Source organism: Lonchura striata, chromosome 14 (genome assembly GCF_046129695.1).
Source record: "Lonchura striata isolate bLonStr1 chromosome 14, bLonStr1.mat, whole genome shotgun sequence".
NCBI classification, from domain to species: Eukaryota; Metazoa; Chordata; class Aves; order Passeriformes; family Estrildidae; genus Lonchura; species Lonchura striata.
Window position 1 is genome coordinate 13,059,981 of NC_134616.1, and position 27,648 is coordinate 13,087,628.

General features: G+C 40.0%; 1 protein-coding gene across 6 annotated transcripts in view; it reads right to left on the bottom strand.

Moving 5' to 3' along the window:
* AFF2 (ALF transcription elongation factor 2) overlaps positions 1-27,648 on the bottom strand; it is a 332,507-nt gene that overhangs the window by 114,840 nt on the left and 190,019 nt on the right. For all 6 annotated transcript variants that reach the window (XM_021547866.2, XM_021547869.3, XM_021547868.2 and 3 more), the window contains exons 5-7: positions 18,245-18,331; positions 15,290-15,326; positions 14,972-15,023 (exon numbers count right to left, since the gene is read on the bottom strand). In XM_021547866.2, the coding sequence (XP_021403541.2) occupies positions 14,972-15,023; positions 15,290-15,326; positions 18,245-18,331 (176 nt within the window). The remainder of the gene's footprint in view (positions 1-14,971; positions 15,024-15,289; positions 15,327-18,244; positions 18,332-27,648) is intronic.

Here is a 27,648-nt window from a genome sequence, read left to right on the forward strand (position 1 = left end):
TTCCCCTGTTTTCATCTTTGAACATCTTCTGACTCATGATGACGCTTGGGAGGCCTATGCAGGCGATGTTCAAACCTCCTGTGCTGCCAAGCTCAACCTGAAATAGCATCACCACCAGAGGAGTTCCTCTGCACACTTTTGTGCCATCAACCACACGTCCTTCTTGGACAAAATTAGGAAGAATATCTGTAATTAACCTAAATTTTTTTTTTTTTCCTCTGAAACAAATGGAAAAGTGGGCAGAAGGCACCCAATGTAGCAATTGTTTTCTCTAAGTAAATATTTCCTCTCAATATTCACATGAACATTCCGTGACAATTTATGACCAAAAATAAAATTTTAGGCAATGTTTTATGAAAAACATCTTCCTATTAACTCACATATGAGAGAACTCTGAAACTTGGTATGAATTAAAGTTAACCCTTGAAGAAGCATCTAATATACTATTATAGCAGAAGATTGAAATTAAAGAAAATGCCTTGGTAATTTGCTAGGTATATTGAGTATTAATGTGATATAGTTATTTCCAAGGAAGGTGGAAACTGTAAGTAAGGAAAAATATTTCTCCTTCTAATTTTTAGAATTATTTTCTACCTAAAGATAGACATATCACTTGATTTTCAATCACTTCAGAGCAAGTAACTTTCTCTAAAACCTAAAGAACCTACCTGCTATTAACAATCTCAGCAGTGCCTAATAAAAAACCACTTAAGCACAAACTGTACTTAATTTATATGATGAGCAGATATAAGTTATCAACCCCAGAATCCCATGCAGAAATTAAATATTCAATTTTTCTTTGCTACTTCAAGCAGGATTTTTATCCCTCAATTGTACAAGCTTGACAGGGGGGGAAAATGAGTCAAGTCAATCTTCCAGCAAGGAACTGTATCATAGAGAGTGCTGAGAGGAGGAGGGACGCAGAGAAGTCAGAGAGGTAGAAAGTTTACAGACTTTCAGAGCATTCTCAGTTGTCAATACAAGAATAAATACATCATCTGTTTTCACTGAACCCATTGGCAAAGCTATCAAATTGCTGAAAAAAAAAATATTTTACTATTTTTAGCCTAGGCAAGCCCATTGCTGAAATGGATTGCAGCAGGAGTGGAAAGTGCCTGAATCAACAGAACAGATCTGATGTGCTGGATCAACGCTAAGGGAAAGCTGTAGGAAGGACAAACACACATTCTGCTTAGAATATACTGGAAAAGAAACATCAGAGGAATGGTCAGTCTGGGAAAGGAAGAAAGAAGGTAATAAAGCAATAATCTCAGGTCCTGCTCTGGAATTACCCAAAATCTTTACTGTTTTGTATGGATTTTAAAGAGCAGCCTATTTAGAAAATTTCTTAAGAATTAGGAGAGCAGGGCCAATACAGTTAAACTCTGTCAATAATCACTCTGAAATATGTACAAGGATCTTCCACCCCAGAGCCCAAGGGCTACCCCTGAACTTAGGACTGAACTTTTCAAATTAAAAAGAAGGCAGTCATTTGAGAAAATCTTATTATGGAAAAAGGCCTAAAAATAAAGGGACCTAAACACTTTGGTCCTGAGTGGTTTTTTTTAACACTTGGGACCGAAGTGCCCCCCCGCTTTTTCCTCCCTGAGACCCTCTACGAACCAAACTCTGCCAAGAGGAGTATTTAATGAGAGGTTTTCTGGTCATTAGCCTGGCCATGAGAGGGCTGGCTCGATGCAGGGGCTGGCTCAGCTGGAGCTGGCCACACACGGAGCACCCAGGTTATCCCAGCAGCGGGGCTGGGAGCATCACCCATGGGCAGCCAGGGGAGAAGCAGGAATCTTCTGCCCCGTACCAGCTCCCCTTCCCACCTCTGAGGCTGTAAGGCCACGTCCCCAGCACGTCCTGGTGTGCCAAAAGGGTGTTTGTACCTGGGGCTGAGCACACCTGGTCCTGCTGCCACCGTGGGGACACGCCAGCCGTGCCCTGGGAAGCTCTGATGCGCAGGGAGGGACACACAGCTCAGCCATGGCTCATCCTCACTTCTGGGCTGGCTTCTGGGCCAGCCACAGAGGCTCGGCCACGGGGCTTCAGGGATAACTTGGCACATGGCTTTCAGGAGGAGAAGGGAACAAAAATTCATTGCAAGCTTATGTTTTACTGGAGTATTTACATAAAGCATGTGGTCAAAGTTAAAAAGCCCTCCACCTGCATAATTCAAAACTTTGTGGCAGTACAGGATACTATTAATGCTGCATTTATATAGATACCCACTGCCTGAGACTGTAGGCACTTGAATGGTGAAAATATCCAAGAGAAAGAATGGGAGTTGTGTGCTACATAATATCAAAGAAAAAAAATAGTCTTTTTTTTTTTCTAAAAGAAGTACCTAAATCATGGGTGTTTTTAGGAGGGATATGTAAGCCCTAGAACTTGATCTTGCTCTTTTTTTTGCGGATGACATTCCAACAGTCTTTTGTTGTTAAATAGCTCCAGGGTGCTGATCTGCAATGGTATGTTACCAGAAAACAGAAAATGCCCAGAAACACTTGATAAACATGGCTCTTGAAAAGGACCTTCATGTCCTTCAGAGGAATGACTCTGGTAAGTTCACTGAGATGGCATTTATGACTAAGGGTACTGGGATCCTGCTCCACTGTTAATTCATCCAGTTTATCCAGCAAAACAGTCAGGCTACCACAGTTTATACTTGTAGCAGATTCAGCTTTTGGGTGTCACATATGAAAATACCAACTTGATTTCAAAAATTTCAGATTTAACCACTGATTTCAGCTGAAATAGACCACAAAGAAACAATCTGTCACCCTCATAGCAAAATGATTTTTGCTGTTGCTTTATAAACAGCCTTCAGGAACTCAATCCTAAAGGCTCTTGCCACTGAAGTCCTAACCTGGTCAGGCATGAGATCACTTGTGCATGAGGTTACAACCAGGAGCTGGCAACACAGCACGCTTGTGTCTACTGTCACCCCTTCTTTTTTCTCATTAGGAAATTTTGTTCCAGCACAATTTGAAGATTTTCTTGACCAAACCCCACTGGGTCTCCTACAGGTGCATGGCTGTGAGTGCCAGAACACAGTGGCACCATCTGGACTGAAGTGAGTGTACTTGGGAACTGCTGCAGTACCCTGAGGGCTGTCCTGGCACAGCAAATCCCAGCACACAGTAAATAAAGAAAATGTGCATGTGTTTCTGTATGGGAAACATGACAGATCTGTGACAATCCTACTGCACTGCTCAGAAACTTTGTGGGACCTGGTACTCACAAGCACTGAATAATCTGCAGTTGAAAACCTTGAATGCTTAATTCTGCACCCCTGCTTCATTCTGCTTACTTATGCTGTTCAAAACCCAGTGAAATCAACTGGAGTTTGAGTATCCAGATACTAAATCTAAACATGTTTCTTTTTTCCTGAGTAAAGCTCTGAGGCTGTAAATTATTAATATTAATAACAGGAAAAATCTGTTATGTATAAACAATGTAAGTAAACAATAACAACCATTTAGAATTGTTAATCTGAGAATTTCATTTCTCTGATTCTCTTTCATAAACAAAATATTTTTTTCATCAGGCAGTATTCATTATATTCATCCTTGGTGTAGTTACAAGGCAAAAAATGTGGATTATTGATGAAATAGATCATAATGACTCTTTCCAAGTCATTATCATTTATCATTTAAATGTGTATTCAATGAGCTTTAATCTGCAAATTTTTCACATTTGGGAGACATTATGATTTAACAGATTCATTGTGTTTGCTTTATTCTTTTTTTAAAACAATGCATGGCACATTTTCTGCATGAAGTAATTTTACCTATCAGACCAGTCTTTTAAAACACTTCTACAGAACAGCAGCTGAGTATTAAGACCTCCAGTCTCCAGAAACATAACAGTGTAGGAACACTATGTCATTGTGCTAATAAATGAATCTTGAAAATCTTTATAACCAGGTATATTGGCCTTTCTTCTGAAAAGTCTCAGTATCCCATTACTCCTACGGACAGTGCCTCAACCAGTCACACCTGAGATTTCAAGTATATAAATTCTCTCCAATCTCCTAAAAAGGTACTTTTTCTAGTGACTTAGATTAAGCAAACAAAATCAGTGAATGCTCTCTCATTGGTATTAATCAGTGTGAGATGTGTACCATATATTACCAGGGATTCAAGCAACATCAGTCCTTGTGTGGGTTTTTTTTAAACTAACAACAGTCAATTAATAATAAGTGGTTAACACTTTGTCTAAAGCAAAAGAGCACAGAAAGTTCTGTCCTTTGGAGAAGGAAGGTGATATTGGATTTTTGGGTCAGTGTTTGCATAGCTGCACAAGCTACAAAACTGCAAGAAATTTCAGCAATTGGCAATACACGAGCTCCTACCAGGTTTTGGCTATAGGTGATTAATTCCATATCCAGACTTTATATAATTCACTTAACACCTATTCTTACTAAAGTTTTGAAATTTCCTGAACAAAATCCCTCTGAAAAGGATCTGCACTCTTCTGAGAAAATTCCCCTTGTCACCAGGAGCACTGCTATTTGCTTTGAGAGACATGATGGGTAAATGCAGGCAAGCTCATCAACCCAGAACTCAGCCCATGCCCTGGCCGTGCTCTCCTGCTCCTTCTGACATCACCCCTGACTGGATGGTGGGAAGGTTCCCAGCCAGGCACCAGGCAGGATGCAGCGAGGGCTCAGAGCTGCTCCTGGAGCACAGCTTCCCTCTTGCCTTTCCACTGACAGCAGGCTGCTCTGAGCTGCTTCAGGGCTCTGCCAGGGAGGGAAGAGATGTGCACATGAGTGACAGAGTGCCAAGACCAGTTAGGAACGGTGGCCTCCAAAGCACCTGTAAGGCTCTCGGCTCCTCCTGGGGCAGCAGCCAAGCCCTGGGAGCTCCCCAAGGCACCGCGGGGCTCCAGGGTGAGGAGGCTCTGCCTGCCCCAGGAGGGGAGCTCTGACCACCCTCAGGCCATGCCTGCAGGCAGCTGAAAGGAATGACAGTGCTGAAGGCTTTTCTCATTATCCCTCACAATTCTGTAATTCCCCAAAAAGCCAGTGCATAGCTGTGCACTCTGCCCACATGAGGTGAATGGGGGCACCTTCATTCTACCCTCAAGCATGGTTTGCCCCATGCTCACATATTAATAAATTATTCATAGATTTTCTGAGGACAGATGATTTTTCTCTTAAACACAAGTATTTTCAAGTATTAAGAGATATACATCCAAAAAAAGGAATCATCTATTGGGCTTAACACAAAATAATCTCACATAAAAGGAAATATTTTTTAACAGCGCACATCTACTTTATGGCACTGGTCTCTTAACTTCATGCTTATGAGTTAAGGAAACAGCCCCTTGGTGGATTACTTTTCATAGTTTGCTCAGTAATGTGTTTACAAAGCCATTGTTACAACTGGATGCTTATATATTTTGATATACAGTCTGCACTACAACAGTACATCTTCAGAGGTTTCATGCTTATTTCAAAAACCTATTTAAATGGTTCTTTACCTGCCTTCCCAGCAAAACACAAGTTTATTGCCAGATACTCCAGGGCTCCATAGTCTAGTCTGAGAGTAATTAAGGCAGAATTAGTGGTGTTTTGCAGGAAATGGTAACAGTGGCAACTGTAGAGTGGGATGGGCCAAATTAATCTCTGACAGAAAGTCCTCTGAAGTAACTAACTTACTCAAGGAATTAATTCGACACTTCAAATTTCAAATAATGGCCTCTATTTTTAACTGTCTGAAGCACATAACTCAGAGCCTGAGAAATGTTAAGTGGCTTTTATTTTCCTTTGTTAGAAAACTGCTCATCTACTCACTTGCTTTTTACTGTGCATCAAGTGTCTACTCCAGAAATGGGGGTTTTGTTAAGACAATATTGCATTATTTGTTAAGATAATATAATATATTATTTCAATGCAACCTGCACTTGTTTAATGCTTATCTGCCTTGATAATAGACACTATTAGTGATAAATATTTCTCTAAACCATGCAATGAACAATACAAACCTCATTAAGCAGAATTTTGTGTTTCTAAACATCTGCAACGCTTCCTCTGATCCTATAATTCTAAATGACACCAAAACATAACATATCCAGTACTTGGGTAGCACAGTCTTAAGAAAACTAAAGGTAGTATTTTGCCATGCTTTCTACTTGTATTTAAACTCCAAACATGGCCTTGGTATTTGGACACTAAGCTTCGGCAAAACTATCTCTTCCAAAATTTTACTCATTGCTGTTACATTTTGGCCTAGCTCTATATAACCTACATTGTAGTCTGATTCTGCAGAACAGCTAATCCAGTTCAACTCCATTTGTCCCTTAAGAAACATCCTTTTTCTGATCTGTAAAATCTACATTTTTATGGGTGTGTTTTTCTTTTTTGTCAAGAAGCCAGCAATCCCTACCAGGACTTTGGAAAGACTGGCCCAGCTGCTGCAGGATGCAGCATTCCCCTGTGTGATGGGGGCTGCTTCTGGTCCTTTGTGACCTTGGGAAGGTGAGCAGGGCCCTCAGAGCATCCCCAGGACCTGGAGAGAGTGAGGAAAGCCACAGGTTTACATGAGATTGTGCTGAAAACTGATCTGCAAGATTATTTGATTTTGGGATGAGGGGTATTCCTGGATAAAGAGAAAAAGAGCAGGAAATCCTTTAGGTGACCCTCAGCACCTTCTCCCTTCAGGCTACTGCTGCATTCTGCTCTCCATGCGGGGAAAAAACAACTTAACCTCCCTTAGCAGTGAAGGACTTGCACTATTATCTCCCTCTGACTGTTGCATTGATTAGATTGGAAAATGAGTAACTTTTATCACACTTGATCTGAAATAGCACTATCTAGCTTATGTTTATCCCTTTCCATCTACAGAACAGATAATTGCATGGATCCTTGGAGTCAGAGGAGACACTGTGATGTCTCTTTTGATCCCTTATGTTAGGTTAAAGGAGAAGGAAATAGAAAGTTAACCTGTGACTTAACACTGGCTACTGTCTGGCTCTTGCTGCCAGTCTGGTCTGGGGGGTTCAGACCTTTGCAAGTGCATGTCTGGCTCCCTTCTCACCATGCAGGTTCTCTTGCTGCCACCTCCAATGTCACAGTCTGCTGGATTCAGCAGCATGAGCCCTGAACTGCAGTAGATTTTTGCCTAAAAAAAAATGAAGTCACAATATTTTTTTGGAGTTTTGCTTGTTTGTTTGGTTTTCGCCTTTCAGTTCTCTCTTCCTTTTTTTTTTTTGGTATAGGGAAAGGTAGATTATTTCAATTAAGAGTCTGTCACTGACATTTGTAAGCAACCTTTCTTCAGTTCAGTGCAGCAGTTGCAGTTTTAAGTTTCTCCCTGCTTCTGTCAGGATCTAATTTTCAAGGCCCGTTGCCATGGCAGCAAGTTGGAATTTTAATCCAGTACTAAAGGTCAAGACAGGTCACCAGTTTCAGTTCCTCTTCAATCTCCCCGTAAGGAGCCACAAAAAGAAGCTGAGATAAAGGTCTGACCTAACAAAAAATTCCAGTCTAGCACACAGCTAGACTTGAAGCTCTATGATTTGTATAGGCTCCCAAATTTATCTGGAACTACTGAAATTCATGCTAAATCAAACATGGGCAGCACCATTCACATTCTTCTCTCTGCAAAAAAAGCACATCTATGTCCTTATAAAACAGTTGTGTTCATTTCAGTAAGCAGAGACACCCAAAAAGCAAATACTTAGTAGAATCTAACAGGTAAATAGCTGTGAAAGCAATCCCCTCATTACTGCAGACATTTACTGCTTCTGCAGACTCAGAGCAGCCTGACAGCTGCACTTACATCTTTCCTGACAATGTGAGGTAGATGAATCAACATCTTTCTTTCAAAACCTGTAAATATCTTTTTGTGAAGCATTTTGAATAAACAAGACTTTCCAGTAAGGGACAATTTTGTTAAAGCTAAATCACTTCCTCTTGTGTTTCCACAAGATGCATATTAATTAAACAATTGGTTTGTACCTACTGAAGCAAGGCTATAGACATCTCCTTCCTCCTCCTGGACTACATTTTCTTGGAAAGCTGCATTTGCAGCATTAGGAAAGTCTCAAAACAAATTTTCTGAGATGTATGGACACAAGTGAGTGAAGCAGCACTTCCTCTGGGAATTTAAAGCAGTAATTAGCCCAGCAGTGGGGAATATTTTCCTTTTTTATCGTTTGGGAGGATGTATTTATAAGGTACAACTATCCTGAATCTGTGGCTCCAAGGGCTATCCAAGACAGCATAATGCAGTGAGCGTGGCCTTGCCCCATGGGGTGTTGTGAGAACTTCACTTCATAAAAAATAAGCCTTCTGGCCAGAAAATTGATAGGCTTGGGAGCCCTGCTGAGCCCTCTGCCCAAAGGATAATGGTAGCAATAGAAGTTCCTTTGGATAGAGACTGTGAAGCTGAGAAAAATGTGGTGGATTATTGGGGTTGTCAGACGGATTCAGAGGAAAGATGCAAAGGATTAAGCTGGAATATTAGGAAAAGTGGCTGTTAGTCTTACCTAGGATATTTAGGACACAAATTGGGAGTTTCAAGACCACTCTGGTATTATGAATGCCAAGCTTCCTGGCAAAATCCATTCTTCTCTCAAACTTATCACCCATTTTCGATTATGACTATTTTGCAGCATGGTGCAGATGAATCTGGGTGACAATTTTCTCTGTCTCAGGCTACTAAAGTCTAAGCCATGACAAGAAGAATGAAAGGGACTGGAGCAAAGGGCATCAGGAAGAAATAAGCCAGAAAGAAAAATGCTTTGGTTCTGGACCAGAAATTTACTGACAGGTGAGAGTTAAGACAAAGGGAACATGGTGAGGTCCAAATCATGGCAGCCAGAAAGCCAAACAAGAAGTTCATTTGTATGTCTTCTATCAGCAAGTGTGTGGGTCACAAAACAAATTGGTGTGAGAGGGACTGAGAGTGGTGGCTTCCTCTGCTCTGTCCTGATTTACATTTTTCAGATTTACTGAGTGCATTTGTTTTTAAAAATGAATGTTTGAAGTTGTGCCGAAGTTCGGAAGTGACTCCATCCCACAGAAATGTAAGTTGGGAGGTCAGTTTGAGACTGGCTTTAAGCCATAAAGGCACAACATATGCTGCTGCCTGTGAAAAAGCTCTTGAAATACAGGGAAACCTGTGGCAGATTTGCAGTCTAACCACTTTCCAAAATAGGAAATGATATGTAGCAGACAGGGAAATACATCAGGAATCCAAACATGTTACTGTGTGTCATTTACCTCTCTCTATTAATGCTGACATTTCAGTGGTCGCAGTTCAGTGGCTGCGTGCACTTGGCACTGACACAGGAGTGCATCCTGCTTGAGAACAAAGTATTTCAACTGCTACTCGTTAGTTAGGGCAAATAAATGTTGAATTTTTAATGGGGGGTTATACAGTATCAGAGGAAATTCAAATGGTTCAGTGCTCACTTGAGTTGCAATCAGCAATGCTGGTAAGAATTCAGTTGGTTAGCTTGTTTCAGGCAGCCTTAAAGGCAGTAAGCCTCTGATAGGCAAGAAAAAGTATTAAAAATTGATCAGCAAAATATCACAGAATTAATTTAGTTCTGTTCCCACAATTTTTTAAACTGATTTATAAACATGTCAGGAAAAAGAGATAATGGAAAAGAATGTATTAGGAAATAACTTTATTTTGACAGGGAGGTTAAACTGTTATGTGAGCCAGCTGAATAATGAAAACAAATTAAAAGCCTAATTTAGAAATTATTTTGAATTATGGGCTTATCTTCAAAGATGAAGGGCTTTTAATTATGACACTGGATTTTCACATATTTCACATCAGCTGAAATATTTTGCAAGTTTGCTTCTATAGGCAACTCTCCATAGGAAACACTTGTATATTTTATTCCAAATTACTTCATACTTTGCTCAAAAGGCAAAGCCTGCAGCAGTGAGGAACAAAGCAACAGTCTGGACTGACTATCATTGCTTCAAACCCAAGAATTTACAAGGTAAAAGGATTAAAAAAAAACCCTTCTAGCTCACAAAACAAAACAGTAAATATGAAAGATGAGTGACATTTCTCAAAAGAGATCCTTCTATTTTTGTCTGTTATTTGCCCCTTTAATATAGTGCACTGGAGCTCTCTAAAGATTAATGGAGTTCCAATTACATGCCACTGTTGTTTCACTTATCATAATTTGTACATGGCACTGCGAGCCCTTGTAGTCATGACTTTCCCAGTTTACCCAGAGGGAATATCTTTGGAACTTCCTACTTCTAACAACCAGGCAGCACTTAGTGCAATGATTCAGGCTGGCCACGTGAAGGTAGGCTGTGACAAAAAGCTGGCTGTCACCACTGAGGGCTCGCCTGGTGCTCTCACGCTTTGTTATGGTCAGCTAAAAACTGTAATTAGTAATAGGAACATTTCAGCTTCTCCTGTGTATTACACCTGGGCTGCAGTGTGACTGCAACTCTGACAGAGAGTTGACACATAAATAGAAACCTGCTTCCTTTGCCAGCTGGAGATGAATTTTACATTTTCGGTTCCTGGTACATTTTTGGAAATTATGCATGAACATGGAATTAATCCCTTTTTTTGCTGTTTTTTTTTTTTTTTAACTGATTTCTCTCCAGGTTAAGAATTCATCAGTACTTCTTGATTTGAATGTTCTAAATAGTTCTGAATAACAACATTACTTGTTGTTGCAATATCCAATACTTGGTGTAAAATCCTCTTGATGTCTGATTACTCTCCATAAGGACCTCATGCTGGTTCATTTCAAACTGTGAATTACCTTTAATTCATAGCTTACACATGCTGCCAAATTTTGTTTTCTATGTTCCCAGGTGCCTGTCCCTGACCCAGAGGAGATCTTCCAAAAAGCTATTAGATATTTATGAAAAGTATTTTGATGTAGAGAAGCACATTTCCATTTTCAATCACGGTTCCATCAAGTATTATGATAATATTTAGGATTAGGAAAGTACTGGTATTTATTTGAATTTTTTTGGAACTGTGAAGTGAAATCCTGGCCCAACTGAGAGCTGAGATGAATGCACGTAGGAAAATCCTTGCTGAAAGATCACAAAAAGATTTTCAGCTGCTTGCTTTAGTTTTAAGCTCCCTGTATTTATCTGCTCTCTACTCCACACACAGGTTGTGTATCATTAAGCATGATGGGTAACAAAAACTCCATATAGATAAAAGAAGTTGGTTTTGGCTGATCCATAAAAATTTGCTGCTCTAAGTTTTTAATGGTTTCCGGTAGTTCACTGAGCCCATGAGAAGGGCCTTTTAATACTGTATTAATACAGTAAGTATAGGAAGTAATTTTATGACAGGGGAAGAATACCATTATGATTACATTCTTCTTTTTAGCTAGGCTTTTATGGAAACTACCCAAGACTACTCTGCAGTATGATTTCAAAACACAGGATGTGCTTGATTAAAAAGGTTCTGGGTAGTTTCCAACTGGACAAAGGCCAAATGCTAACAACCAAAACAGAACAAAAGGACTGGATGTTTGAGGATGACATATTTGCAATGGCAATTATATAACAGAAACCCAAGTCATGAGCCGAGTCCGTCCCCTCAAATTCATGGAAGCTGACAGAAAATCCTTTGCAGTGCAATTGGTTGCACCTTATCTGTTCCTGCTTACTCTGCTTCATAATAAACTAATCAGAGCAGAGTGCCTGCAAACTGACCGCACAATGCCCAGCGGAGATTTACAGTGAATTTGAAATTACAAAAAGGGAAACCAAGTGCTGCAGTTTTACATAGCCTGATTTCAGCTGTAAAAATTCACCACAGTACACACATGCATGCACATCAGTGTTCAAAGTTTCATTTTCAAGATTTCTAAGTGTAACTTAGGAGCTGAGGTTAGTTATAAGTCCATGTTCTCATGTGCATAGGTGCAGAATTTAGAAAAAATCCTGATTATCTTCTATTCTACCAGCTGCACTAGGTATTTGGTTTATTCAGCATGTGGATGCAACAAAGTATACTGAAACATTATAAAAAGGATGAAATTTCTATTTCAGAAAGCTTTACTTGGACAAGAAGCCATGCATCTTGCATCCCTCTACAATAGCAACACATTGGTAAATTAATCCACCTTGCAGTACGTCATCCTCATTCTTCCCCCAGAAGTGTGCACCTAAGAAGTTATCTTGCAAAAATCATACATCTCTTCGGTCTGATCTTCCAGGACCCCAGTGTTGCTACACCTGAACCCTGTAATGACATACACACAGCTTGGCTGCTGGAGCAGGATGCAGCATCATGAAGGTAAAGTATCTCTGTTCTGCATTCACCTCTCAAGTAGTCATGGTGCAGCTCAGCAGTATGGTGAATGGAAACACATTATTAACAGCTCCTTTGGATCTCTAACAAAGCCAGTGGAATGTACGGGACTGTCACTAGGACCAATATAAATGGAAAAGATAATTTAAGTTTCACTTAAATTGCACATGAACTTTAAAAAGTTGGCTAACAGCTAGAAACATATCCAGGTTAAATGGACTCAAACAAAGCATACAGACGAACAGAGTCAAATTCAGCAAGATTTGATCAAACTGAAATATGGATGACAGATCCTATTGACAAAATATGTAATTGGTGGGGGATAGTTTTGAAGTCAGTAAGACCATACTGAGTGGCTGAGAGTGTAGCAACAGATGTTCCTGGGGATAAGCTGGACTGTCATTTCACTCATACACTGCAATATCCCCAAAATCAAGCAGTGTTAGAGAGACTAAATCCTCCTTTATACAAGTACAATCTGATAAACACTCTATCATTAAAATACACAATGACTGCAGGAGCTGTCCACCTATCAGGGTTTGTTTGGACTGTACTATCCAGCTCTACTTGACACCATTACATCTTCCAGTCCCACTCCTGCTTTAATTTCATTATGTGCTCAAGTACTGCAATTCCCCGTGAAGGTGGTGGTAACTGCACACGCAGATCTAAAGAAACACATTGGCCTCGTAATACCAAGCCTCACAGTGGACTGCCTCCTAACCTCCCAAAGCCCTGTGGAAATTCTTAGAAGCTGCCTTAACAATTTTTCTGCAGTAAAAGAGAAAAAGTGATAGTAATGGGTTAGCTGATCTTCATTTGGAAGCTAAAAATAAAAGTAGCTTTATTGCAGCTCTGATCTCTCATGTGTAAAATCTATCACCTACCGTAAGAAGGCAGTTCATTGCAGCAGAAATCTGATTGATAGTACTGGAACTTTAGATCAAGCAGCAGAACAGAGAACAACTGGTTCATAAAATGTACTCAGTGTCTTTGGGTTTTATATCAGGCTTCCTATAGAGAGCTTTGGTCCCATTAAATGCACTATATACCACTGAGCTCTGAAGCACTGTTCTTTTGAAATTCGGCTTATAACTATAAACCATGATTGACAAGTCTATTACTGTTGGTTACAAACTATTGAAATATTGTATTTTATGGTACACTCACTAAAATATTTTTCACAGTGGAATCCAAATACATCTGCTTTTAGAGAAAAATAATTTTAAGATGCAATAATATTTTTTCCTTTTTTTTTTTATTATGGAATGTGTTTGTTAGATTTGGATCACTTTGATGTTCTGAAACATGAGTGCACCCACCCTATTACCAAGAACTGTGGGTACAGTGGCTAGAATCTTCACAAAAAACCAAGTCATTACTGGACGTCAAACAGCAAAGGGCAAAAATTAATTTGTTATTAAGTTTAATAAATAAATGTTATTCATGCAAATTAAGGTAAATATAATTAGTATTCCTAACCAATTCTCATTTAATCAGAAAAAACCTATCTAATTTTAAAATTTGATCATTCGCCGAGCCACAATTTTGTAAAGGTTTACTCAACCAATTGTATTTGAATGAGCACTTCCATGACTTGAGTTTATGAGTAAAGAACTGGACCTTCAGAGCCTGCTGAGAACATCAATAGATTCAATATCCACATCTACTCTATTCCTGTACCTCTCACACAGTCACAGACATATCATGGAACTCCAACAAGCCCTTTTGTGTACACAGACTTGCACTAATAATCAGTGTATTTAAATTCATTTTTAAAACTTGCCAAGGTATCTCCACATTGATTTTTCTTCCCCCAGAGGATTTTTAAAATTGTCTTTCGTAGATTAAGGGCGACCACTAGAATAATTTTGAAGTAATTTTAAATGAACATATTGTATTTACACAACTGTCAGTTAAGCTAGTGCAGTTCTGCATTCAGTACTTTAGAACACTTAACACTAAAAAACACAGCAGCTCTGAACTGAAATCAGACCCATACATTTTCATACATATAAAACAATAGCCCACAGTTCAAAGTTGCTATTTAGCTCCTATTTGCAAATTAGAGAACCTGGGTTAAAAGTAAAAGACAACTCGGTCTCCACTCACTGCTACACTGCTGCAGCCTTACACCAGAGAAGAACCAAATTAAAATGGCTTAACACAATGGAGAATTAGCTCTTTCACAATTTTCAACTGTCATATTTATAGATCATCTGTGATTTTCAGCTGTTTCAAAATGTATGAAACTCAAGACCAGCTTTTCAACACCAGCTAGCAGAATCATTCTGTATGATGTGTTTTTACTCTCTCTCACTGTATGAATGTAAAAATTCCTGCATCATCTGTTCATTGGGTTGCATTTTCTATTGTAAGAGGCTTAGTATCTGATGAGAGAAGCATAAAAGTGATTTAATTTTGCCAAGCTGTAGAACTAAAATCAGCATTATTTCTGCTTAATAAACTCATCTTTCACACATACCTCTGTTAGCTAATGCTTAAAAAGAAGAAACAGTAATAAGCACTGGAAACATAAAACTGGTTTATGGCTAATTTTTAAGGACTACAGAGAACACCTGAACACCAGGACAAGATTATGAGCAGAGCTAGGTTTTAGTTACCTTTGGAGAAATAAGCTCATGCTTTATGATAAATTTAAAATGAGATTTAAAGCTGGAAATAATAATACTTACGACTTTTGTGGCACTGACTTAGTTGCAACTTTCCCTGCTGGATCACTCCACTCTGCAAACAAAGGAAACACATTTTCAAATGTCAAAAGATTACTGTAGAATTAAAATGCACCCAAAGCTGTCAGCCCATCTAATTATACTTGGTTTCACAACATGCCACAATGCATAACATGTAATAAAAAATGGAACTGATCTGCTTTAGCACCACAGAAATTAATTTTTTAGCCTTTGTTTTAATGACATTAAGCAGACAAAAAAAAAAAAAAACCAAAAAAAAACCCAACCCTGACTGTTAGGACTAGGATGATAAAGACCTACTTTGTACATTGTATCCTGAGGTCAGATGTTGGGAGTCCTACAAAGAAGAACACACAAAATGTCAGCATTAGTTAAATAAGATGAAGAAGGTAAGATATATCTTGGCTTGCTAGAATAAGGGCACTGGCACTGTACCAACAGGGAAGGAGATGGCACAGGGAAGGGATCACAGCATTGTTAAGGCAGCACCAGTGACAGTAGTTTGAAAAAGCATCAACTGTGGAGACACAGCACCACTGAGGGACCCTTCAGAGCTCAGGCAAGAGTGTGTCCCCAGCTGCTGTAAACTACACCCCCCTTCATGGACACAACACAGATTTACACCCACAGCAGCCCCAGCCTTCCCCAGGCTTGGCCATGGATGTGTAGGAGCTCATTAAATCCAGTGCCATTGCCTTTCTTTTGTTTGATCTCACTGCCTGGAAATACAGTAATCTTTTACTGGTAGCCACTGTATTTATTTGGACTGTGACACACGGGGTTTGATAAAGACATGGGAAGTAGATCTTCACCTGATGGGAATTGGTCCAAATCCAATGAAATCAATGGAAGTACAACAACTTAAAACCAGCAAAGAGTCTGGCTTGCAACTCTGAGCATGCTAATGACAGGATTCTTGTTGGTTCACAATAACCAAGCTGTTTCCTTAATGTCACAGTGTTTTCTGGCTTAGCTTTTCTCTAGGCTCTGCAGTCCACAGTGATTGTCATCAGCTTTCCTTCCAAGCTGAGTTTGATCAGTTGAAATTAAGGTGTTATTTACAACCTCATCCTACAGCCTGGCTCTGTTTTGCTGGAAGTGTTAGTTCTGTAGGATGTTAAAGTCATTAAAGCCCTCACTGCACTTCCTCTCAGGGCACTATTAGTTCCTAATATTATATTATGCTGTCAGTCAGTCCCTTGTGAAGTAAATAATGCCCTAAGAGTAAACAGGGCACTTCAAATTTGAATGTCAAAGGGATAAATTATTTTGATAAGCTCCACCTCTTTTATCACACTTTTTAAATGTATGTTTCTCATGAGAATACCTTTATTTTAACAGCTAAATTGAAAACTTCTAACAGTGTCTGTCTCTGGTTTATATGGCTGCACAACCTAGCCATATTATGTCCTAGATGCATAATTTGGCCAGCCATAATTGATTTAAAGTGATGTTCTGAAGAGATACTTCTGTTGTATTTTTTAAAGTAAGACTACTGAGCATGGAAACATTTATGTGCTTGCCTATTTCCTGCCATGCTAGCTCAAAAAAAAAAAAAAAATCTAATTTATATTTTGTATTGAAGTGATATGGTCGAGAATTTTAGGATCAACATTTAATGTGCCCAGAAATTAACTTTGATGTGGATCTTAAAATTTCAAAGCAAATTTGTTAGAAACAGAAAAGCAAACCCAAAATTTTAGCTTTTCTGAAGCTCTGCTTATACTGCTACCAATGGAGATAGTGTCAGTCTGCAGGACTCAAACCAGTTTCTGAAGGGCTTATCAGAATTAGAACAATAAATTAAGACATGGTATAAATTTACCAGCTTCCAGGAGGTAAAAACTGTATTCACACAGTTCCCCTTAAAGGGTTCAACTGACTTTTGCCCAATTTGCAATGAGGATTATGCTCTTGTAATTATGAGCTTACAAGAAAGATGGAGAGGGGCTTTCTATAAGCACATGTAGCATGCTTATAGCACAGGACAAGGGAAATGACTTCAGACTGAGAATAGGTTTAAATTAGATATCAGGAAAAGATTCTGTACTGTGAGGGCGGTGAGGCACTGGAACAAGTTGTCCAGAGAAGCTGTGGATGCCCCATCCCTGGCAGTGCTCATGGCCAGGCTGGATGTGGCTCTGAGCAACCTGGTCTACTGCCCAAGGCAGGGCACTACATGAAACCAGATAAAGTTTAGGGTCCCTTCCCACCCAGGCCCTTTTCTGATTCAGTGACTTCTGATGCTTCACACTACAGCAGGAAACTGCAGTGACAGTGGCAGTGCTAGGGCAGTAACAATCACATTCCATTAAAATAAGACATTCTGGGCACTGGCTTTAGTTTTGTTTAAGAAGCCACAGTTATTGCTAATTTAATTTCTTTCTGACTAAGTATGGTGGCTATATTTCAGACAGGGGAAATCAGTAAGAGCAAAATCACATTCCAGCTTCTACATCAGGATATGATTGCTTGAACTAAAATGTTAAGCAGTACCAGTTTAATAAGCTATTTTTGAAGATCCTGCCTTTGGAAAGGAACTTTTATGTAGCTCTATGACAGAATGGTATAAATTTCCCACCATGGGGAAGTTCTCTTCTACCCCAAACACCATCAGCTCAGTTGTTCAAATCCCAGCATGAGATACCTCTGGCAGAACCTGTCCCAGGTACGAGCCTGATCTCTGTCAGTGCTACTGGAATCATAGCCAGAAGGCAATAATGCAATGTGGGCTAAGGGCATCTTCAGATCATGCAATTTAACAATTCAGTGTGGATTACATGAACTAGAGGCAGTCTCTAGGCAAGCGTGCCTAGACTCTGTGCCTCCCTCTGGGGTGTGACACAGACAGATACCACCATGGTCTTCACATGTAAGGACCTTTTCACTCACCATAACTTGTCTATGGAGCCAAAACCTCACCATGCAATCAATCAGTAAGTTGGAAAAAATGTCCATTTCAAACCTTTTCATTGCACAAATAATAATGGAAGAAAACCGAACAAAATATATTTTACTTGATGTAGAAAGACTCCCATAACAACAGAGATAAAAAGCTCACTTTTCTTCCACTGAGTCTTCTGCAGCTTTAAATAAACAGTTCTACTAGTAGCACCAGTCTGATTGGGAATTTCCAACTAAAAATAGTATCAGAAATTTTTTAAAGTGGGACCAATTACAAAAATAAACTCTCCAGCAAAGAGCACTCAACAGAACAGAATGCTAATCAGGTCACTGGTAATAGCCCACTTGTACCTTGCTTGGGATAGAAAACTTGGTCTGCTCGGCCTTGCCCGGAGTGTGAATAGCAGTGAGAGGAGGAGGCCAGGAATGGGTCATCTCCTAGGTAAAAAAAGAAAAAGTTTAGAAAACAAATTCATGTACACAGAGAAGAAAGAGAGTGAAAAATGGTCCCATCAGCTCCACTGAGCCTGGAGATGCAATTGCTCAAGGAATCCACCCCACCACCTCACAGCCTTAGGTCACAGATAAACACCCAAACAACCCCACAGGCAGCACTTCCTCAGAATGAGAGTGAGGACAGGTTTTATTCTTGAAAATTGTGACCATCCATGTCTTCATCAGAGGGCAACTGGCTCCACCTCTGTGTTCAGCCTGCCAAGCTGTATGAATAGAGCTGGGCTCTAACTGCAAAGCCTAGGCAGGAAGGGGGCCCTCCTGCACAGCACGGGGTGCAATCCTGTAGGGGAGTGCATGGTGGCAAGATGCAGCACTATTTAAGACTGCAGAATGGCAAAAGAAACAAGAGGCAGGTCTAGAAAAATCTGGAATAGGCTTGCAGCATGAATGCCCAGTGTAGCAGAGAGCAGAGACATCACCACAGCATCTTCTTGGGGCACTGGCCACACGCTCTTGCTGTGGTAAGCAATGTCACAGCCTCAGAGCATCATTGATTCCACTTTAAAATGAGAAATCTGGTGAATCCAGTGAAACCTGCCTACCAGAACATCTAAGCAAAAACCATCCATTTTCTCTATCAGTGTGTTTATTCATCATTCATACACTCAAGTCCCAGTTATCTTTAAAGAAACAACCTGGGTGCCTATGGCTACCAAGCACCAGCAGAAGAGCAGCACACACCCACTTCTCCTTCCCACTGCCGGGAGCTGCTGCCCCAGCAAGCCTGACAGGAGCACACTGGGGTTTGTGCTCATTGGAGCAGGGGGAAAATCACTAAAACCAAGGAACTGCACAAGTGCTGGCTTAGGCAGAGCTTGGAAATGCCCTTCTAATGAGTATGTTTTATGGGAGACACTGCTTCTTTCTCACTTATCTTTGTTTTTAATTTAATAAATATGCAGAGAGGCAGTAATAGTTGTCTCTGGCATTCTTTTGCCTTTGTCTTGGTTATTTTTCTTTGTCTTGGCTGTTTTTCTTTGCCGTAAAAAATTCTTTCTTGAGACAAGGGAGGCAAAGAGCAGAAGAGTATCCCATCTCAGAAATCTTGTGTGCAATGGCCTGACTGCAGTGAACTACACTTACCAGGTGCTGTTACACACTGGTCAAACCCAGGGCTAGTCACAGCAAAGCTCATAAACAGGCTAGTTTCTGTAGGTAACAGGACAACCACTCAAATGAACCACAAATAAAAACATAACATAATGCAATTGAGTAAGAAAATACAGGTGGTATAAAAAGGACAATGTGGTGGGTGAATTTTGGCTAAACACATGCCCTGTGTGGCTACAACTGATACTAATTATAGTTCACTGAAGACAGAGCCAGCAAGTTTCAGAACTACAGGTGTCTCTCCCAAATTATGTGTCATAGAGGAGGTTAGGAGAAAGGAAAACTCTGCACCATGGTCCTCAGCCAGTGGGACAGGCAGACATACAGACTTCCTTGGGCAGGTGGGCCAGGCTGCACTCCTGAAAGAACTTCTGGGTTTCTGCTGTGGAGCCCAGGGCCTGTTTTCACTAGACAAAGCCCAAGCAGCAGCAATGAGGTGGAAAGGAGCAGTTGCTGAATGGCTCATCCCTGCCAGGGTGTGAGGTTGTGGCAGCTCAGTGCCAAGGCAGGAAGAGCACCATGAAATGGCACTGATTGTCTGACCTCTGCACAGGGGAAGGCAGAAAAAGATTTCAGCATCCTGTGAACTTTTCTGTGAGAAAATATAATCCAAATCCTGCATGCCTTGGCCAAAGCCTTTGCCATGGGGGTTGCTTTGTAGCAAATCTCTCCATAGCAAAATGAAGAAATGAAGAAATTTTATGTAGCTCCTAAGAAATTTTATGTACTCATTTTTAAGTACTTGCAAGTGTATCACACAATTAAAAGAGGACCAGGCATTCTGACTGAAGGCAGAAATTAAGAATATTCTAGGACTACAGTTAAAGGCTTGACCTCAGTCTCTTCCTGCCCACACAGAAAATGATGTACAGAGAGCCTGGGATTCATGGGGAGGTGATGCCAGCAAACGTTTCAGAATATTGCCTGTCAAAACACATGCAGTATCCACTGCCTACCTACTTGGCAGGCTGAAGTGTAAGCAAAGCTAGTCATCTCCCTATTAGGGGACACGTGAACATAAAACAGTGGGAAAAGAAGCCTGCTATTTATTTGAGGAAATTCAAATATGAGGTAAGAAATTCTGCCTCCACTGATGTTAGGACTATCCCATCTCTGTCTTTACAGAGTGACCTCGTGAGCACCAAAATCTCTTACAAAGGTACAACCAAGCAACATGGAAGCATTTCACTTCAATTGTCACTGCAGTGAAAATTATTGGACAGAAAATTCCAGATAGGATCACACATGCATAACACAAACATTTAATGCTCAATATACAAAACAACACTGTGTGGAAGAAGTGAGAAAGTATCTAGTTAGCTAAAGAAACATACCTACATCTACCTACAGACAGGTACCAGAGCACTGTCGCCCAAAGAACTTTGAACAGTAGTAGAGAAATTTTGAGTTCACTCATATGAAAAATGTCACTTCAAAATGTCTGGGCAGCAACCCCACACCAACGACCACACAGCTGCATGTTCCAGTCACACAGAGCTGAGCTACAGAAGGGCATCAAAAATGGCACTGCACTGCTGTCAGTGAAGGGTAAAAATCCCAAGCCCACACCCTGTGGGGATGTGACTGCTCAGCTCGCTCCTACTCCGCTCCTTAAGCACAGACAGGTTACTCTGCAGCATCAGAAGAAAATATGTCATTTGTTTAATCATCCACATGACTTCACCCTTCTTTCTTGTGCCCCAATTTCTGCTGGAGGTCCCTCATCTTTAAGTACTTGAGAAGCTCTATTTCGTTTAGCTTGTGAAACTTGATATATTGACCTTCTAATATGTTAAAACTATAAAGAGCCACACAGATGGTGTGTGTTGTGTATGTGTCCATTAAGATGTGTCTGTAACCACCTTAATTTGTAAATACCTGGGAAATTAGACAGGGAATTAAATTCATGTTTTTTCCAGGAAAAGTGAAAACACTTTAATCAAACCAAATTTGGAAGTATTTAGAAATTCCTGGAAGTAAAAATAATAAAAGCAAGCATATGAAACACTTTAAAGAGGAATTTAATGGAAACAAAGTAATCCCACAAAATTGAGTTAGGATTTATTTTCACATGGTTTGGACTTAAAATAATTCCAAAATCATGTTAACTGTTGGAGTGAGTAGATCAGTGCTATAGAAGCATGCATTTTTTTACAGACCTGGAGATTAAATGAGAAAGTAAACCTGCACTGTTTCTTGGCTTAAAAGTCACTGTGGTCCTCTGATGTAGTAACATCAAGCATCCTCCTTTCTGAAAATTATTTAAACATTGTTTTAATTGACTCCATGTGTTTCATTTATTAGAGCTAGACATGCTTGTCTCTTCAGCTAAGTCTGGCTTTTTTGGCTATAAAAGCCCTCAGGTAAGTAACTAAGAAGGACACATGCAGACATGCGATCTAATGAATCACCCAAACACAAATACGCCAAGCAAACCTTCTTGGGGATGCAGAGGTACAAGGCCAAATCATGATTTAAATGGAAGGAGAGGACTGGGGAAGGATTTAAACTTGCAAGTTTTTAAGGAAGAGGTCAGAGGGAGAGTATTGAGTACAGGGGATATAGGGCAGATGGTAAATAGCTTTACAAAACCAGTCCCTAAAATTAATAGCAGCCTTCAAGATTTATTTCCTGTCTCTGTATTTCATTTTTCCATAATTTCCTTCTTGTTCAAAAGAAAGTGTACCATGTTTTTAAGTACAGATAAAAGCACTGAGAGGCCATTATGGAAAAAAGAACCAGGACTGTGTACTCTGTGTTCCTACTGAGGCAGCTTCCTTTCCTAGTGTGCTCTGAACTGCTTAGCCTGATCTAATTTGAAGTCTCCCAAGATACAGGGCTCATGCTACTTCCCTTGGGAGAACTGAGGGGAGACATGAGAACAGCCTTTAATTACAGAAAGAGCTGTTCCTAAAGGAGAGAATAATCTGTTCTCCAGCTTTATGGAGGATATGAACTTCAACTGCAGCCAGAAAAATTCCAGTTAGAGGTAAGAGAAAGCTCTTTAATGGTAAAGATCCTGCAGAATTGAGACAGATTGCTCAGAGGGCTACACAGATTCCATCAGTGGAAGAATATGCCTGAGAAAAGATAAGCACACATCAGCCAGGCATGGCTTAGGCAGAATTGATTCCTACACCGGGACAGGGATGTGTAGTAGATGATGAGCTTTCTAAGACCCTTCCCAGGCCTTTTTCTTGTTCTGTAGTTTTGACAGATCATAACTGGTTTGGCCAAGCCTTACCCTTACTGCTTCTCTTGTGGATACGTCCACAAAAATGCAGAAAAACAAAGCAATAATCCCTTTTTTTTTTTTCTTCTGTGGCCACAACACTTGCCCACATCATTAGAGGGCAGTCACTGGAGCAGGAGGACCATCCCCACACACATCTCTAGCAATAAATTCAGTCTGAGATCACTGCTGCTAAAGAGATCTTACCTGTGATATTGTCTCTGTCAAATGACCTTCTATTTTACATCTTAGGTAACTTTTAGTACTTTTAAATCTTAGCTAAATCTATTGTTTTAAACTTCCTGCAATTTTTGGAGACTCAGCATGTTGAAGTTGCATCCAGAAAAAATAATACGTGAAGAATAGATGTTCTAAGGTTATCACAAACTTGATGTTACAGCTGGTGCTAAGCAACCTACTGCCTTGATTGAATAAAGATAGGAATAAGTGATTTACCATTTATTAAAGACTCTATTAATGATTTATTAGTGTTTTATTAACTATTTATCAATGCAACCCTAGTAAAAAGCCTGTCTTGTTTCACAGCATCTTTCTGGTTTCTGCATTTATACAAGCCTGATCAAACTCTCTCTGGTAGGAAGCCAGTAATGCATGAGGGGCAGCCACACTTTCTGTGTGAGACGCATACTGAATTAAAAACTGTCTCAGCCTGTTTCAACTTTGGGGGAAAGGCTAAGGAAAGATTGAACATACAGATATATATTTATATATGGAAATGACACACAAATGGCACTAAAGCCTAAAGGAACACAAAGACAATAAACCTATTGCTTTTATTCATATTCCTAATGAAGGAATGAATAATTTGAATAAACAGTTAGAAATACCCTGACCAGTAATCTGGCCTGCTTTATACTGGGTCAAAGGCTTCTTTGGAAGGGATTTTGATACATTTTTGGTATTGACAGAGATGAGATAGACAAATTCATTAATATATATTGATTATGATATTTCAGCATTAAAAAAAAAATCTCATAATCAAAGGGATACCAAACCTTTTTCCCTGTAAGAGGAACAAAAAATTTAAAAGACTTGGGGGATGGCCTCCAAAGAAAGCTATTTTACCTGCTATGAATGTTAAAGCCGAAAACCTTTTACTCATACAGTTGTTTTAGCAAATTTATTACGAGTGGCTAGTGCCCAGCACATATACTTTGAGGAACAATGTGGTGGCATTTACAATAATGTCTTTGTCATACTAGAATTTATCTTGTTACTGTCCCAAAAGCTGCTTGAAAGACAATTGGAAATACAGTGCATACATGCCTGAGTTTACTATTGAAAAACTGGAGTTGATTCTACAAAAAGCAACCATTTTTCTGACCACAGCCTAAACCACAGTGTTCACCTGTGGGTTTTATCAATGATGACTAATAAGTTCCCTTTGCCAGCTGGGGAATAATAGCATGCATTCCATATCATCCAATGGTAAATTAATATTTCTTTCCATTTTAACAAGAAGGGGACAGACAAAAATTATATCCTGTGAAAATGAATATAGAAATTGCTTTAGAAGCCAATTGTGGTTGACTATAAATTTTAGAGCATATGTTTTTCTTTCCTACTTTGTTAGCATTTGGAAATCCACAAAGAAATATGAGTATTTTCTTTTTCTGTTGAGTTTCTCAGTACTCTATGACTTCCGTATATCTCAAACTTTTCAATATATTTTCCTCATATGTATCTTTTATAACTAATAACACTCATATTCTTTGCTTAGAGCATTTACAAGACAATAAAAAAAAAGAGTAAATCATGATTGATGCACTTACTGCTCTAACCAATCTCATATATGTGAAGAAAAACAACGCTCCATTACAGTGAGAAGGTATCTCAGGAGCTCAAGAGGCTATTTCAGGGGGAGAGTAATGAAGCCACACCACATGAACCCACCACTGGATTCAATTTCACAAGTCTGCTATGGTCCTAAGGAAACCATAACCTATGTAAAAGTGTGTGTGCCCTGCCAAAGGTTCAGCTCCCTGCTGGGCCTGGCCCCAAATGCTCCACGCTGTGCATACAGGAGTTCACTCCCAAGGCTCCTCTGTCAAACAGGGCGAATGCTTTTTCCAAGGTGGATCAGGATAATTTTCTTCAGGAAAAATCTCAATTTTCTTCCACTTCAGAAAGATAATATGGTCAAAAACTGGCCTGAATGTATTACATTGCCTAGGACAACCAATCCTTCAGTTCAATACCAAGTAGGTTTTGTGCCCTCCAGCACCTTCTCATGTGTTCTTAGTATTTTCAGGAGCATGCAGCACAATCCCCTATGGACCCACCATAGGAAGACCATTATGATGAGCTGAACAGAACCACAAATCTGCAGCAGCTGCATCCCTACTCCTGCCAGGCTTAAACTCCAGTACGAGTGAAGTGCATGTAGGACATGGGGAGTTCACAGAATATAACTCGCAAAAATAATCACATAATTTAAAAAATGAAGCAGGACCTAATAGCAAGCACACAGGACAGCTTTCTTGACAAGTGTTATGTGATGAGAGAATGAAGGGTGCAGTGGGAAATGAGGATGCTGGAAGTCAGGAAGTCAAAGGTAGATACACCCAGCCTGTATGACAGCCTCTCTGAACCACCACGTCTTTGTCTTCCACCATTGTCTGAGCTTCCAGACAAACTCCAGGAGATGAGCAGGAGCCAGGGTCTTTGTGACGACCCATGAGCTTCCAAATGCTCCAAAGACAGGCACGTACTGACCAGGAATAACAACAGACTGGAGTGGTAACTCTGCTTCTCAGGACAGGCAGGAGGAATCTTGTCAGCTGCAGGGGTTTGTTAAGGGCAGGCCATAATGGTGGTGTGCAAGGAGAGGATGATCAAAGTTTTGCCAGGCACATATGAGATGCTGGGCCACAGGAGGTGCTTCTATTTCTATGTAACTTCCAGTTATTCCTGTTATTCCTGTTCCTCTGCACAGACCTACTGATGGGTCAGGAACATCAACATCAGATGGGTCAGACTCGAGGTCCTGCTCCTCTGGTTTGGTGCTGTGTCTTTCACAGAGCACTTCAGGAACACCATGGCAATCATGAGAGCAAAATCCTGATTCTCCATAGTTAAAAATTCTCTGTTGGGCTGAGACCTTTTCTGTTTCATACAGCATCCAGAATTGGATATTGGGTTCACAGCAGCTAACACCAGTTTTAGAAGTCAATGATACATCCATAAATATCCAGGTACCTGCTGTCACAGGTACCAAACCCAGTTCCAGGAAGCAAGGCATCCTTCAGCTGTCACTCCTGGTAACTAAACTAAACTAAACTAACTCATGCTTTGCTGCCCAGTACACAGAACCAGAGCCCTGTGGACAGTATGGCCAATGCAACACCTCCTGTTCTTGGCAGCTTCTCAACCCTGCTGCTATATCCCACTGATTTTATTTATTCAAAATAATGCTTGTTGGTAACCATCCCCAGGGATGGCACATCTTATTGTCACAAGGGCCCCACGAGGTAGGAAGTATGCATTGAACTGTTAAATACAACATAACATCCTGGCACTACAAGGGTATAGTATAAACAAAGGCACAATAAGTACTAAAAAGCTAATTCTTTCAAAAGTTACTAATACCAACATATAATTTCATCTCTGCAATTTAAAAAACATTGGCAAAAACCCATTCTCCAAGCAAATAAGCAACTGTGTTTTGAAACTATTCACTGCTGGCACTTGTTTAAGGGAATCTGGTAATTTGTTCCATCCATCCTCAGCTTCACAAGCAGGAAAGCATGTCTTGAATTGCCTGTTTTCTTCTCTGAAACTTAGGGTTCACACCAAGAGGAGAGCAGAACTATAAATTACAGTTACAAAACAAGACTACTCCTACCCTGAGGCACTCCACTGTGTGCATTTATACAATACATTACATCATCTCCTTTACATTGCCAGATGTAATCAATTCATGGGTTTTTTCATACGAGTACAACAGGGTGTTATATAGTTACAGGACAAGACCTTATCAATGGAATTTATTATGAAATGCATTAAATTTCTGAAGCAACTTATGGCAGCATAGTGAAAAAATAAAATCTCCAAATCCAGTATCAGGCAAAATTAGATTGCTAAACCACAAAACCTCTTGTTCTGTAAGCTTAGCACAGAAACTGTGTAAGTTGTATATTGTGCAGTAATTTTTAGATCCATGTAACCAGCTTATAACTTACATCTTGACAATATGATGAAACTGAGTCCAAAAATCATGAGGAATTTGAAAGCATTAACTTGTGCCAGAAAATACTGGCTATAGCTTTAAAACAGAAGGGTTAATTACCTGAAACAGCATATAGGGGGACATTAAGAAACCAAGTTAGGCAACTGATTTAAATTTAAAGCCCAATTCTTTTGTTTAAGCCATGATTTGCTTTCATTAAAACTGGACTCTGAGTTGTTACTAATCAAATACAAAGAAATGAAGCTACCACACACTGCTGTACAATACACACTGAAATCCTTACAAAAGCTGTTTCTTTGCCTTCCAAGCCGACTCTGCCAAATTGCTTACTCTGCTTACCACACAGGCAGTATTGCAGCAGGGTTTTCCTGCGGGGGTGTGTGCCAGGGTGGCATTTGTTTTTGATGTTGTTCTTACACAGTCTCATCACCTCCATTGTAATGCCGTTAAACCAGCAGTCTGAGACTGAAGCAAAGACACAGTGAACACCTAGAAAAGCTGAAACCTGCCCTTACAAAGCTGTCTTTTTTCACCATTCCTTTTCCTCGTCTATGTGATGCTCTCCCTGCCATGCATCTCAGTTGAGAACTTGCTTCTCCCTTCATGCATGAAGAATTCACTTTCCCCTGTGAAGCATGGTTATCTTCCCAGTGCCTACTTCAGAGACTATTAATACTCTGCAGGGCA